Source organism: Lycorma delicatula, chromosome 4, assembly GCF_047948215.1.
Source record: "Lycorma delicatula isolate Av1 chromosome 4, ASM4794821v1, whole genome shotgun sequence".
NCBI lineage: Eukaryota > Metazoa > Arthropoda > Insecta > Hemiptera > Fulgoridae > Lycorma > Lycorma delicatula.
In genome coordinates, this window is record NC_134458.1 from 157256074 (window position 1) to 157273182 (window position 17109).

Below are 17109 nucleotides of genomic sequence, written 5' to 3' on the forward strand. Positions count from 1 at the left end.
AGATACAGAATGGATGCGATTGAACAAGTGTTTTGGTTTGATTTATTATATTGCAGAATGGATGTATGAAAACTGAAGAGCAATACATTATTAAATGTTTTGTTATTTGTCTCTACGCCTTGAAATAAAAGCAAGATAATTCTCAACATTTGTAAAAATTAAAAACTTGAATGTTTTTATTTTTAAAAACTAGTATTTGTAATAATTCTTACCAGCCTCTTTTGCGGAATGATAGCTGTTAGCTTTTCATCCAGGTTTTGGGTTTGAATTCCAGTCAAGAATGCCACTTTTCTCATAAGGTACAAAAATGTATGTCATTAAGCAATGTTAATCTGTATTGGCCTTTTGTTATGTGTCCTTATAATAGTAGGTAGTCTAGAAGTATTGAGCCTTCCGTGCACGATATAGTGTTAGCGTATTTTGGCAAAAGTAGACCAGCATGTAAGCAGTTATGACATCGCCAATGACCTAAACATTCATCACAAAGTAATGTTAAACCATATGGAGAAAGCTGGCTACAAAAAGAAGCTTGATGTTTGGGTGCCACATGATCTAACTTGGAAAAATTTACTTGATCAAATTTCTGTCTGCAAATTTCTACTGAAACATAATGAGGTGCCGATGGGCATGGCATGCCATGCAGCCATGAGGTGTAGCGGCGCTTTGACAAGGGCATATTGAATGAGCAGACGACACTGTCTGTGGGATGCGGCTGCACTGCCGAAGGGCATGGGACACCATGCAGCCGCGAGGTGTAGCGGCATCTCGACAATAGTTTATTGAGGTGAATGTCACGCAGGACTCTGTGATAGAGCCAAGTGGGAGTAGGAGATCTGTCCGCCTCTCCCCAGTGGACCAGACCGGAGTCCATAATTTAACCTAAGTCTGGGGTTTATTAAAGTTTAAGCTGAGTTCACTAAGGGAACTAGGGCTAAATTTCATTGTTGCAATCAACATTTTTGGCGGTATGTTGTGTTTATTTGCCTTGAATTATGAGACATTCACGAAATTGGCTCATAATAAATAGAACTAGGTGCGAGGTTCGCGCTTTCGCGAGCTTGGTTAGCTAGTTCAGAGGGATATAATGAACATTCAAGATGTTCAGACGAGGCCTACAGCAAAGGCAGTAACCTGAGTTATTAAATCAGTGATGCAAATGTCTACCGATGCATTTACATCAATGGTATCCCAATGAGGCCAGGCTTATTACTATGAGATATAAAAAGTCAGAGGGAAATAGACGACTCCTATTAAAGCCCAACAGGGCAAGGAACTGGGGTGGGGTGGCGTAGCGAGCAGAACATCACTAGGCGGGTGTCTTCCCCTACAGAGTTGGGATGAAACATGATGAGGAAATTGAGCCATTTCTAAACCGGTTGGTCAAGAGTGCTGAAAAGTGGATAACCTACAACAATAATGTGCGAAAAAGATTGGCCAAAGCAAGGAGAAGCTCCAGAAGCACACATACACACTGACACCCAGGAAGGTTATGCTGTGCGTTTGGTGGGATTGGAAGAACATCGTGGATCACGAGCTGCTGCTGCCAGGCAGAACAATTGTTGATAATTATTGCAATTACACGTAGCAATTCAAAAGAAATGGCCTGAACTGGCCAATAGAAAGGGTGTCTTATACCACACTACTGACAGTGCCAGATTACATAAATCTTTCATGATCCATTAAAAATTAAGAGAACTTGACTAGGTTTTAATGTGTCCACCATATAGTGTGGACCTGGCACCGTTAGACTATCATTTGTTTCAGTCTCTGCAGAACTCCCTGAATGGTGCTAAGTTAGCTTCACAAGAGGCCTGTGAAAACCACATGTCACAATTTTTGGATCAAAAACTACAGAAGTTCTACAGCACGGCTATTACTGGAAAAATGGCGGGTCATTGAAAAAAACGGTTCATATGTGGTCTCATAATGTTGTTTTCCAGTAACAATAAATCTATTCTCAATTTTGTCTTCTAAAAGCTCAATATGTTTTTTTGACAACCTGATATAAATAATAACCTTTTTATTATAATAAATTATGACAGGTGTGTTTTAATAAACTAACATAGAAAAATGAGAAAATCTCAATTTAAACTCCTGAACAAAAATACCGAACAACCTTTGTTCCAAATTCTTGACATTATGATTTAAGGTAATTTATCTCCTTCTTTCAAGGTGGATTGATCATTGTATTTGTTAACATTATGGTTTCACGTTCATTCAGTCCTGGGTTTCATTCTCAGGAAAACTCCTAGAGATTTATCGATTTTATGCAGTATCCTTATTTTATAGTGGTTCAGAAAGTGCTTATGGCAGGGTAATAAATTATTTTTAAGGGATTCTCCTGTCTTTTCTTAGTGTGTTTAAAGTGAGGAGAGAAATCGTAACTTGAGTGTGACTATAGGAGCATAGAAATTATGAACATGGCTAAAAAGGAATTTCATCTTAGTAATGCCATTTAAATCATGAAAAGTAACACATTTTTTAATGTTAGTTTTCAATTCAGTTAGAAGTAGTAGTTGTAAATTAATGTTTAATGACAAATGTTTTCCTAAATAATTTTACTTTATCCATATTTATCTTTAAGAAATTAATTTTTTATTTGATTCCATAAGAATTATTTGGGTTTATTTTTCATTTAACTTTATGTAAAATTATCTGTTGTAAAAATAAATTTAAATTGGTATTTACCTTACTCAATATAATGTGTTGTTTAGTATTTTTTCTTAAGTTCTTTAGGAGGGTCCTTTCATGATCAGTCATAATTTTAAAAACTACACCCATTCTAATAATTAAAACAATTACACTGACATAAGACTGCAGTGTACTAAGTGGTGGGCGAGTAGTCCCTTTACACTATATTAAATCCAACTTAATTGGACTCTACTACTGCCAATTCTCACTGCTGATATCGCTCACTGCTGCTAGTAAAGGTGGGGAGGATAATCTGTGGTGGGGATATTCCGGTATGTTCATTTGTGGTGGGGATATTCTGGTGTGTTCATTCATGGTGGGATGACCTTAGTCATTGTCGAGTGTGGAGCGATGGTGGATACGAGTGCATTCAATGTCGAAGAGTGTTTGTTAATTTGTGTGTGGGTCTATGAACATCCATACTGTTAAAACATTGGAAAACATTATGAATGCCTTGTTTGTCATTTTGTGAAATTGTCACCATCACAGCAAACATTACTGACATTGGAGAAGAAGGCTTTTGCTACAGGAAGTGTTCTTGATGCACCTTGCAGTGGGAGGCCGAGCACTCGAGCTGAAATGTGTGCTGCTGTAGAGGCATCAATTTAATGATCACTGATGATGAAATCAATGAACAAACATTCTACAGAGTTAGGCATTCCAAGATTGACAATGCAAGACCATATGTGGAAGGACTTGAAAGTAAATGTTTTCTTCCAGCCAAAATTAATGAGTGAGTGCTAATGACCGTGATTGACATGTTTGTGCGTGTTAATTATTGCTTGAATCCTTTCCAAGAGCAAATAATAAATAGAATGCCATGTTCTCAATCAAGTTTGCGATTTATTGAATCTCTCATAACTGAAATGTTTTTTTTCTGGGCAAAAAACAACCTCACTTTTATGGAAGTTGAACACCATCTGCCTCATGTTAAGATTTGGGCTGGGATAACAACTGAACATCTTGTGTGTCCTTATTTTTTGGAGGCACAGTTAACACAATTATCTGAGAATGGTTGATGAGTGGTTGCTTCCAGAATTAACAGCAAAAGGGATTGCTGACATCATTACATTTAAGCAAGATTGTGCTCCAGCACACTTTGCTTTGAATATCTGCAAACACCTCAATAAAATTTTTCCGAACTGCTGGATCGGACATAGTTCAGAAGAGTTATTGGCTCCATTGTCTTGGCTAGCAAGAAGCTCGGACCTCATCACACCTAATAATGCACTCTGGACTTTTGTTAAAGAAGAGATTCAAAAACGCTTTTATGTCAAGAATGAACAGCTCCAAGTTGCTGTTAAGTCAGCATTTGAAATGATCATCCCTGATGTACTGATGTAGATGATGCTTTGAACATGGTGGAATCCATACAGACATTTTAGATCCATAGATGTTTTGATTCTCACTGTCTTTTTGTAGGAATTTAAGACAAAAATAAAGTAAACTCTAAATTATACTTAAAAATAAGAAGGCATAAAATCACTTTTGCCTGACAGATTGTTCAAATAAATAAAACAAACTTAAACATTTTTGTATTGCAAGTATTAAATTATATTTTTACAAAATATAAAATCAGGTTGAATGAATTTGCACTTAAAAATACATTTTTCAGTTTTTCTTTAAATTTCAACTTCAAGTTATCACCAAATTAAAAACAAATAAGTACAAAATTGTTAAATCTCTTAATTTGGTGCTTACGTAAAAGATTGAACATTTAAAAATTGTAAAGCACCTTTTAGTTTCTAAATCAATTTTTATGAAGTTTTATATTTTTTAAAGTTTATATGTTTGTATTATTTTTATTTAAAATTTTGATTGGACTAGTAATATAAAAATGAGAATTCTGTATTTTGATAAAATTTGAAAAAAAAGTTTTGGGGAATCGAGATGAAGAATCCAGAAAAAATATATTCTTTTTATCTATAATTTTGAAAATAATTTTTTTTAATTTTCACATGGATACTTCAATTGTATGATTGACATCAGGCTACATATCATTATGGTGTAACAATCCAATAACAAGTAATAATGAAGCAAAAAAATGAAAATATTTTCAGTTACTGTTATTGTAAACATAGTATTTTATTTTTATCTAAAATATTTTTCTTTTAATTTAAGCGGATAAATTTAAAAATGGGACAAGCAGTGGAACTTCCTGTATAGAATAAAAGGAAATCATTTATATCATTCCATTTGATGAAGATTAATGATTGAACATATATAAATTTTTTATAAAAACATAAAAGTTGTGTATAAGTTGAATCAAGAATATCTTCCTATTCTTTTGTTTAAAAAAAGAAATATATTCCCCATTCCCTTAACATCATCATTGTGAATTAATCCACATAAATTAAAAACTGAATAGATAAGATAACAGGAGAGTGGTAAAAACATTTCTTACAATAAAGTCAGCCGACTTTATCCTAGCTATATGTATGTATGTGGAACAGTATGGTTTAAACACCTCATCATCTTCATGTTTAAAGTATTTTGCAAAAAAGCATGTTGAAAGTAAAATTTCTTTCGTTTATAAATTAGGTGTTTATATGTGTGTAATCTTTGTTAAAGTTACATTTGATTGTGGACAGATTCTCCCTAAAAGCCTTATGTTTGTAAGAAATGCTAAATACAGACCTGTTCAATGCAATAAGGTGAATATAATTTTTTTTTAAATAGTTGTTAATTTTGTATTTACCCAATCTTCTTAGGTGGACATGCATATAATTAAATTGTAGACTATTTGTAATCAAAAAAATTGATCTTGTAGTTTGGGTGAGGGGTGCAAGTAGGAACCAGGTGGTTCCTTGGTTATATTTACATTAACATGTGTTCTGTTGTAATCCTCAATAATTCTAAGTTCTGGGTGAATACCTGTATACGTTTTGAGATCTATTCTGAATACTTGATTTTTAGCAGTTATTTTTATTTTTTTTACTCGATTACAGCTGCTTTTCTTATTATCTATTTTTAACATCAATCATATTAATGATGCCTGTATTTTTATAATTTTTATTAGTACATTTCTTTGGTATGTATTGTGTAATGTTAGTAGCATCAGTTTATACAAATGAGTATTTATTTTGTAATGTCTTAATTTTATTGCTTAATTATAGATTAAATTACTAAATAATCCTTTTTTTTATGTGCTAAGCAGTGTACTGTATTATCATTTTGGCTGTAATAATCAATTTTAACAATATGATTAATATATTTATGGATCTATTTGTAAGTAATTAAAATTCACATGAAAATTTGGCATATTTTCATGTTAGTAAGTCTAATCTAATAATTTTTTGCTGCTTATTTGTGTGTGTAGGTGTGTGTCCATCCACATATGTGTGGGTGTGTGTGCATGTGTGCTGAATCTGTATTTTGTTATGTCCACATTACTTAATGTACTTTTTTTAATATACATATAGCTTTTAGTGTCTGTGTACATATATTTATATACATATATATATATGTGCCCATTGTGGCTGCGTTTTGTGTTTGTTGCAGTACAGATCTGTTGTTGCCTTGACTTTGAAAAGCGAGCAATGAATCCGTCTGATCATGGGTACAGTATTGCTAAATGAATGTTTTGTTTCATTGTTGTTTTTTTTTTAATGTACTTGCATGCAAGCTTGGGTTCACCTTTTTTCTTTGAACTGGTGGTTTTATAATGTGCTGCTACTGCATGTTAACGTAATTCTGTAAACTGTTATCAATGGAGTAATCCATCGCATGTTATCGATGGAGTAATGTGTTGTGACTAACAGTTTTAAATCCTGTTATTAAGAAGACTGTTAATTTCTTTTTTTGCTGATCAATAATTTTACATAGAATTACATTTTTGAATTATTACTTAAATCTTTATTAACCGTACATCAGTAAAAAGCATTATGGCACAGCTGTTGTAATTTACATAAATAACAACATGCGTAAATATTACATGTGTTTTAAAAACAAATAAAAATAGCATAATATTATAAATAATCATGGAAAATTTTTTTCAGTATAAAATTGGAATAGATTAATTTTAAAATGCTGTAAATGCTGAAATAGAAAGAAATAATATGTTTTAGTGATATATTCATTGGAAAAACAGAATGCTTTCTTTAACAGTTATATGTTATAATTTTATACTAAGAATTATTAAAACTGAACAGAATATGTTAAATAACTCATTTCATCAGTTTGACTTCTTGAAAAAATTTCTTGATTTCACGTTAAAGTGAGTGTGTAAAATTAATATATCGAATTTATCATGTTTCATTATAAAATTTTGCCTGTAACGTAGGATACTCAGTCTCTGGTACAATGCTTAATGGCAGTTAATTTATTAAAGAAAGATATATGCGTGTGAACTCTGATCAAACTTTTTTTAAATAAAAACTTCTAAAAAAATCCATTAACTTTTTTTTTTTGCGTGTATCATATTGTAAATATATTTTGCATTATGGGAGTTATCAAAAGTTTAATACTGCAAGTCAAGTCTGCTTAAAAGAGAGGAAAGTAATACGGTATTAACAAGATTGCCAGTGTAATATTTTTGTAATTTTAAGAAAAGCAGAACTTAATAAAAATTATATATTAAATTAGGTATACAGCATTCTTTCTTAATAATTAAGAATAATTCCTAACAGTTGAAGGAGTGAGTACATTGATAGTTTACTGTGAATCTGATATTAATAAACCTAAATTCACTTATATTTCATCAGGGAAAATTTCTTTTTGGCTTAATATGTTATGGATGTTCTTTATTATTTGTATGAGGGACATTTCATAAATAATGCACCCTACTTTTTACTTAAATATTTTATTTTATGCAGTACCTCTTTACAGACTGTGTTGTCCCCAGCTTCTCTGTAACCATACCTCAATGTTATAGATATTTGTTATTCCATAGAGTGAGATTATCGCATTAATTCAGCCTTCAGTTCCACTGGGTTGCTGCTGTAGAAAGCTCTTCTGGGATAAAAGGTGTTTTTAACTCTGGGAACAAGTTCAAGTCTGGTGGGCATGTCTGAACATGTGGATTTATCAAACCGGTACAAAATGAGGGATTCAATTAATCACCTTATCTGATCCTCGATTTTGAGTTTGTTCGATTTTGTTATTTTTATGATTTATTTAGAATAGTAATTTTTATTATCTTACTGACTAATAATTAAATATTTCATCTGTTCGAATTAAGTGATAGAATTTTTCAGTTTATGAAACTTGAATTTATGTTCATTCATCTGTAGGCATGATATTAATTAAGGCTATGATATTAATGTTACACGATTCTTTTTTTTTTATGAGAGTGAACTTATGGTGGCTTGTTTGACAAAGATGCAGTGTAAGAAGGTAGTTAGGAGCAAAAAAACAGTAATATTATAGTCAGTATAATTTTAGATTTTTAATACATTCTTTATGAAATTATGTTAACAAAATTTTTATAAGGTTCACATATTCAAATGTATATTGTTGTTTTATCAGTTAAGTCTTATGAATTCCAAGACATACTATATGTCTGTATAACAACTCAGGAAACAAAATTGCTATATAAAGAAATCTAATGCTATTTTAAAGATTCATGATTTTATTAACTGGGAACAACAGACTTCTTTTTTCTGTTTAGCCTCCGGAACCACCATAAATTGTTACTTCAGAGGATGAATGTGGAAGATATGTATGAATGCAAGTGAAGTGTAGACTTGTACAGTCTCTTGTTGACCATGTGTGGTTGAGATGTAATGTTCAGTCAGGTTGAGATGTGTGAATAATTAAAACCCAACCACCAAAGAACATCGGTATCCACGATCTAGTATTCAACTCCATATAAAAGTACCTTTCCTTACTAGGATTTGAATCTTAGAACTCTTGACTTCGAACTGAGTTTAATGGATTTCTCTTTGGTTAGGAAGTTTCTATGGTAGATCAGTTTTAAAGTTTTTTCAAATTACTTGCCATTGGAAATTCTTTAAATGAAAAATTTCATTGCCACAAAAAAGAAATTCATTGTTAATTTAAAAGTATTGTAGTTTTTTTTTATTGCTTAATATCTGTTTATATGCTTAATATTGGCATAAGAATATATATAGTATGATGTCATTTAGTTATTCAGAACATTTTCATAGAAAAACTCAAGAATATTATTTGTAAATGATAAACAATTAATATATAGCCCCGAATTCCAGATAGCTTTAACTTGTTGGAGAGTTCTTGGTTTTTCCGCATTCCTTTTTGTACATGTATGAAAATACTGGTTTTTTGTGCCTTGAGATTCTTATAGGCAGCTGTTTTTATTAACAAAAAAGCCAACTCTTACAAAGAATTAAAGGAATAAACTTTTTAAAAGAATGATGCGACTTAGAAAACTGCATTAAAGAATAATTTCTCAAATTTAAAAAATTTTAAGACTATGTCAAATTAAGGGAATATTGGTTGTAGATATTTGTTATTAATTTGGTGTAGCTTCTAAACAGTTGAAATAAACAAAGGAAGGAAAGTAGCGTTATTTTAGCTGTTAGTGCAGTTTTTAAGGTAGTAATAGTTTTGCATTTACTGTTAGGTAATACTCTCAGACTAAACAATTCTTGACTTGTGCTGACTGTGTTTCATTAAATGCCTCACACGGATCAGACTATTAGAAAAAACTCTTGATACATATAGTGTAAAACAACAGATTTGTTTGTGTAACCCTTACGGGGTTTGAAAAAAATGTATTATTCAATGTAACACATTTTTGCAAGTTCTGAAGTGTTAAAAATAATTTACAAAAATCTTTTAAATACTTTGATTTACTTTTTAATTTCTTTATGATTAAAGAGAAGAGGAGCATGATTATTGACATATTTCTCCCTTTATTTTATATCATTTTCACCAGGTGTAAAAAAATGATTACTTTTTATTGGAAGAACTGAAATGTAGTTTTTACTGATATAACTTGAAGTGACAATAGTAATCTTGTACTAAGTATAAGTTGATCAAACTCTTAAATTTCTGTACTTAAGAAATTTCTGTTTTAACTTAAGATTTTTATTAGGATGAAGTAAATTTCTGAAACATTGTTATCAAATGCAAAAAATTAAATTAGAAAATAGTATACATGTCAGTAATATAACTAAGTTAGAATAATAAACTATTAGGGCCATCCAGAAAGTTCTTGGCTTGATACAGAAAGCACAAGATTGTTCAGAAAGGTTTTTAATTCTCAACGTAGTCATCTTGCAATTTAATATTTACACCAGTGATTTTCAGACTTTTAATTCCCTCAGTATAATGTAATTTGTTCAACTCTGCAAAATAAGAATATGTCTCAGTTTTAACCTCATCGTTTAAAGTGAATCTTTGTCCAGAATTCAAGTTTGCAAATAGGAGGTATTTACTGGGAGCCAAATCCAGTGATGTGGCACACGAGGAAGCATTTTAAAGCATAAACATAAGTCATGAAGCAGCAGCAACCTGAGACATGTGCAAGGTGCATTATTGCGGTGAGAAAGCACTTTCTTTTTGGCTAGATGTGAATCTTTTACCTGAATACTAGTCTTCAATGGTCGAACAGTGAAACATAATACTTTCCATCAGTGGGAAATATTACTTTTTCCATGCTGTCTATGAGCACCACAATAAAAGAATCCCATAAAACTGTAGCCTAGACTTTTCCTGCTGATGGAACTATTTTTGCTTGCTTTGGCAACTTTCACCTGCTCCCACCCATTGTTTTGTCTGAGATGGGTAATGGTAAATCCATGTTTCATCTACTATTGTAAAATCTCCAAGAAACTCAGTGGCATTGCATTGAGAAGTGCTCACCCTTGAAGTGAAGCACCTCTGAGAAATGTTCAGTTGAATGTGCTTTTGGTTGCCTTAACAAATGTGGTATCTATCAAGCTGAAAGTTTTTTCATATCCAAAACATCATGTAAATTCTAGTGGACCTGATCTATCAAGTTGTTTGTGATCTCAGAAAGCTAGTGTATCTTCACTCGATCATTTAAAGTGGGGGATTTTTATGACGATTTTGTTAATCACAAAATTTTGTTAGTTGTAGCAGTTTTCGGGCGTCCTGAGCATTCTTCATATTGAGTGGATGTAAGACTATTTTTAAAATTTGAAAACAAAGGGTGAAAATCCTTTATAGTGGTGGAATCTAACTTTTTTTGTATGTTCATCAGGTTAAATATTTTAAAAAAAGTACATTATAAAAGCTTGAACTTCAGTTTTATCCATTTTTCAGAAAATATCAAAACTTGTGTGCTTTACTCAATCATTACAAACAAGCAACGTAATGCTTGTCTGAAATTTTGCAGTAAGGCATCTATCAGTTCATACTTGACAAATATCATAGTAATTTGGACATACATGTGCCATCTCTGTTTCAGACTAAACATTTTCTGAATGGTTCTCTTATTAGGAAATAAAATATTTGTTTATTGGTGTTTGAATTTAGAAATCAGTACAGTCACTGCCAAGTAACTGCGAGCTTGGAGTGGCGACGATTACTGCCCAACGTAAGTTGCATCTTGTTTATGCTACTAGAGATGACTAATCATGGTGTGCCATTGTTTCAGAGAACAATAGTATAGCAGTGACGTGCAGGCTGATCATCCAAGCTCGCCGTTACATGGCGGCTACTGTACTTATGGCCTGTGTTGCAATCATGACATAACAGGATACATTTTTTGGTTCAGGTAAATTAGAAGTTTTTACCCGGGATATTATATCATCACAGTCTCCATATGTTTAAGACTCCTCAACACTGAGATCGCAGTATATTTTTAATATGCTGATTCATTTATTTTACATATGTGTATAGGTTCATGCATTATTTTAAAAATATTTCTCTTCTTTTTGGTTAATGGATGACTTTGTTTTGATTTGATATTTTCTGATCATATTTACATTTAATTTACTGGAATGATTTACCTAATACATATTATGTTTTAATTTACCGTTAGCTTTTCTAAATAAAATCTTCTTTACCAGAATATCTATCTTTGTAAATGTAATCGATGTTTGTACTTACATTGACATTTGAAGGATAATATAACTGTCCTGTTTACAGTTAGATATATAGCTCATAATTTCATGTGTTAATGTGTGAGAAGAATGATGGGTGGGGAATCATTTAATATTTTATTATATATTGTTCACAACAGCCAGCTTACAAAGAATTTTGCACTACAGATTGTAGGCTAACAACATGATTTTGTTTATCTGTACCATTATTACCATTGCTTTTGATATAATCATAATTTCAGTCTTGCTCCATGTTCCTTGGGTAGTTGATACATTAAGTTGCTAAAACTTTTAATGTGAAAAATAAGTAGAATATGTACATTTTTTAAATAAAAGTTTTGTTAATTTTATCATGAGTGTATTTTGTCCCGCTAATAAAATTACAAATAATAATAAATTATTGTCATTGTTCACTTATTTTATAGTCAGACTAAGAAAACAGTAATTACTTAATAGAGATAAAATTACATTTGAAACCTACTGCATCATCAATAAAAATAAATAATTCAGTTGTATTTCTCAGTCAAATTAATAATGGTTTTTGTTATTTATTTATACGTTAATTATTTTTGTTTTCTGGATTTCCAGTTATCTTTAATATTATGATTATGCCCTTATGACACTCTTTTTTTTTTAAACAAATAGGTAAATTCTTTGTTTATCTAAATAATGAAGGGCATAAAGTAACAGGCCTGTTTTTTACCTTTTAACTCTTAGGTACTAGTAGTACTTATAAAAAACTGGACTGTTACAGTGTCCTTCATTAAAAAAAATGGCTGCCAAATTGTAAGATTTTGAAAATGTCTCATTTTTGGGGCCCAAAAACCACATGTGGGAATGCTGGCAGAAATCTGAAATGTTTACAGTAGTAAGTACATCTTATATACTTTAAAACTGTATAAAATTTATTCTGTTACTTAAGGGAATTGATGAGTAATGAAGCCATCAAAACCACTAAAAACATCGTTCCTTCTAACCGTGAACAATGTATCCAAAAAATTCACAGCATGTTTTTTTTCTTCAGATAATAATGTAGGCTTACTATACAAAATATTTTGATATGTCTGTAATGAGATAGCTTATATTCTAGTTAGTTTGTTACTTAAAGTATGACTCATACACATAAACTCATGTTTAAACACGAAAGTGAATAGACATGCATGGACTTGAATGCTTGTGTAATCCTAATGTAAACATTGTAGAAGGTTCAGTTACTGTTTTGGTTTCAATGTGTTATGTTGTGTTGTTGATAGTGTTAATACTGTGGTTAGGTAATGTACTCTTGTTTATAAAGTAATTTTATTAGCAGTGAACTTCTCTTTTATGTGATATCTTTTATTTTTAATTTTATTAATTAGAGAAATCTTTATTTTAGCTGTATAGAAACTGGGATAAGACAAAGTGAGATGCAATTGGTAGTTTTATAATTTATACTGCTGTATTATTATTGTAAGAACCCTTGTATTTTATAGAAACGGATTATGGGAGTGTTCAATTGGTATTCACACTGAAACAGTATGTCACAAATTGACTTACAATAGATCTTCAGTATTTCATGTTATTTTAAGATTTTACTGAACAGCAAATAACATTTTTAAGAAGTGGATGTACTGAAACAAAAAATATGTGTACTTTTCATAAAATTGAATATTTAGATAAGTATTTTCATATTAATGGGAAAAGTTGCTCTGACTCATTTAGCTGTCACACTAAACTGGTTAAGAAATCTCTTCGCGAAATATTTTTGACACTTTTAACAAGCAATCCAAATTTAAAATTAATTCCAGGCAGAGCACTGTGTACGAAGTACTTAAACAAAATACAGAAAACCACAAGATGATGCAGGAAGTGAACTGGAATGTCAAGGTATATTTGAACCTCAATGTGTTATAGTCAAGTCTGTGAATAAAGTTTGTTCAGAATTTGGCATCCCCCCCCCCCCCCCAATTAAAGTTCAAAGATTATTGAGCAGAGCAAGGAAACCAATTTTAAAAAATAAAGTTCATTAATAGCCAAGTCAGTTAGCAGTAAATTAAATGAGATTCCTTTGATTTAAATATTTCTACAGAAGAAACCAGTTAGTACCACAAAATTATACTAATTTGGTTAGGGAATTTGAAGAATTAATCATTAAAATAAAGGATCAAATGAAAACAGTTACATCAAACCAGGAAAAAATTAATATTTTAAGTTCATTAACAAGCAGCTGGAGCATTCAAAAAATTCAAAATGACTTTAGTGGTAGTCAGTATTTAGCCCGTTAATCCAAACAATTAGTTAAAACAAGTGGAATTTTGCCACAAATTGGCAAAAAGAAACCCAGTCACATAAGTGATGAAAATGTTATTAAAATGTGTCCAAGATTTTTACCAGATTGATGAGCAATGCCAAATATTGTCTGGTAAGGATTGTGTGTCTGTGAAACAAGCTGACAGGAAGAAAATTATATTCAAAAAAGGCTTATCTTATGTAACTTAAAAGAATTGTACATGGCCTTCAAAGAAAAACATAATTTAAAAATTGGGTTTTCAAAATTTGCTGATGTAAGACCTAAATCTTGTGTTCTGGCTGGTGGGTCAGGTACTCACTCTGTGTGTGTGTGTGTCACCCACCAAAATGTAAAACTCATGTTATCTCCGCTAAAAATGAAATTTGATTATAAAATTCTTTCAACCATACTATGATACAGAAAATGAAACGTACATAATGTCAGTGTGAAAAATGTCTAGGCTTTAATGAAGTGCTCAGATTACTGCAAGAGCTGGGATGATTTCGATTCTGAAATTATCTTCAAACAGTAGGTTTTGTTGACCATTGTGAACTAACTACTCAAATTCTTCCATTTCAAGAGTACTTAGATAAACTTACTGAAAATTTAAATAATCTAAAAAGGCATCATTTTGTTGAAAAGAAACAAGCTAATTTCCTCAACATTAAAAAGGAAAACTTGTTGGAGGGTGAATGTATTGTAATGGGAGACTTCTCTTAAAATTTTCCTTTTTCCATATAGGATGAACTCTAGTCATATAATTAGTCAAAAACTTAGGCCACAGTAATCCATTTCTCATATATTTTAAAAAAGAAGAAAAATTATAAAGCCAAAGCTACTGTGTGATTAGTGAGTAGTTGAAGCACAATACCTACATCCTTCTGCTTCCAAAAGCAAGTTATAAATAAATTAAAAGCATTGTTACCACAAGTTAAACAATCTTTTTATATTTCTGATGGCTCCTCAGCCCAGTATAAAAACAAAAAAATTTCATACATTTTTGCTACCATCAAGAAGATTTTGAAATCGCAGGTGAATGGCATTTTTTTGCCTCATACATAGACACCACAGAAAAGGACCATGTGATGGTATTGATGAAGCTGTAAAAAGGACTGTGACTAAAGCAAGACTTCAAACAACAGTCAACAATCAAATTGTTACACCTTCTGAAATGTACAATTATTGCAAAGACAATATTAAAAATATAACAGTTGTTTTCTGCTCTAATAGAATGTTCAAGAGACTGAAGAATACCTCAGTTCTTGTTATCAGGTAATCACAACAGTCCCAGAAACATGAACCGTGTGTTCATGTTCTGAACATAACACAACAAATCGGAAATGTATTCTGAGAGTCCAGGCGACCTCTGAATCAGAAACATTTACATTAGTATCATTACACAAGGACATTCGAGTTTCTGATTGCTTTATAGGTTTACCAAAGCCAAAATGTAAAGATTATGTCTGCTGCGTATACCGATAGTAAGTGGTGGTTGGTGAAGTTCAATTGAAGTCATGAAAATTAAGAGGAATATCGAATACACTTTTTCCATCCGCAGATTCCTGGTACTTCATTCGTGAAATCATTGAGGGATAATCAAATATGGGTTCAAGTAGAAAAGATTTTAAAAATTCTCACGCCTTTAGAGATTTTTCTATCAATTACTGGAAGACGACACAACATTACACCAAAGATGAATGAGGACTTATCAGTTCTACTCAATAAAAAAATGGCAGGAACACTAAGTTATGATAATTAAGTTTGTTATCAAAAAGTGCAAGATTTATTCATAACTTCCATTAGCAGGAGTAAAATAAGGTAAAAATGAATTGAACAACTTGTTAATGTATTTGAATTGTTTATCATTTTAATTTACCATTTATTATCAATTTATTTATTTTAATGAGTTTAGTTGTAATTTTTATAATCTGAAAAAAATACACAATATCAGAATTTTTTGGTTTGTTATTTTATGGCTAGAAGGAACTGCGTTTTAGCGGTTTTATTGGCTTCATTAGTTGTCAATCCCTTTGAGTAACAAAATAAATTTTATATGTTTTTAAAGACATAAAAAGTACTTGCTACTGTAAACATTTTAGATTTTGGCCACCTGTCACATGTGGTTTTTGGGCCCTAAAAACGAGACATTTTCAAAATCATATGGTTTGGCGGCCATTTTTTTTTTTAATGAAGGACACTCGGTAACAATCTAATTTTTTTTATAAATACTAGTAGTACCTAAGAGTTAAAAGGTAAAAAACAGTCCAGTTACCTTAACCCCTTCATTATTTATTTTGGGCCCAAGATTTGAAAAATCAATTTGTAAATGCAACTTCAGTAAACATTACAAGATTTGGTTATGTAATAAAATGAATTTTGAGTACACTAAGATGAAGTTCCATCTTTACTCTTTCCAAAAAGCCCCTTTTGACCCTCTGTACGATGCAAAATAAGAATGCTACAGCTCATGGAAAAAGTGTTGAAAATGGTTGTTTTTACCTGTTGGTGAGTTACAAAATAGTCTGTAACTCCGAAAAATTGTTTAAAATTATAAAAATAATATTTTTTAGCCACTACAAGGTGGGTAGTTATATACCAAATATCGAAATCAAAAATCACTATTTTTGATTTGATACACTGATCATTTCTTGAATTAAAATAGAATACCTCCCTTCCTAATGCTATTAATAGACTTTTAGAATTTTTATTCGTAAAAGCGTTAAATATTCATTCTATTACGTTTACAATTATTATTGGATTTGCACTAATGAGTTGTAATTATTTTTGTTTATTGATTTCCCTTTGTTAATTGTCGAGTTGCATGATTCATAAAAATAATTGTTATTAGTACTAGTATTTTTGGATGATTATGTGTTTACTGAATTGATTTGATTGATTAGTCTTCATAATAGTTATTGCCTATTAGTGTTCTATCCAGAGACAATCTTTATAGTAAATACATTTTTTTCTTTACTGCCTATTTTTTAAATAATTTTTTTGTTTGCTTTTAACATTGTTAATTTGTATGAAATACTATTTTTTCATTGTTTCACCGCATAAGCTTGAAGCTTTGGCATGAGAATATGGAGTAGGAATTTGTAGTTGGTGAAAAATGCTATGTATGACCAGGATTCAAACCCTAGATATTCTAGATGAAAG

General features: G+C 31.1%; 1 protein-coding gene across 5 annotated transcripts in view; it reads left to right on the top strand.

Moving 5' to 3' along the window:
* Window positions 1–17109, top strand: part of AP-1gamma (adaptor protein complex 1, gamma subunit) — a 158270-nt gene that overhangs the window by 12971 nt on the left and 128190 nt on the right. For 3 of the 5 annotated variants that reach the window (XM_075364566.1, XM_075364565.1, XM_075364568.1), the window contains exon 2: window positions 6193–6250. The exons of the other annotated variants lie outside the window; for them this stretch is intronic. In XM_075364566.1, coding sequence (XP_075220681.1) covers window positions 6231–6250 — 20 coding nt within the window. In that variant the 5' untranslated portion in view covers window positions 6193–6230. The remainder of the gene's footprint in view (window positions 1–6192; window positions 6251–17109) is intronic. 5 annotated transcript variants of the gene reach the window in all.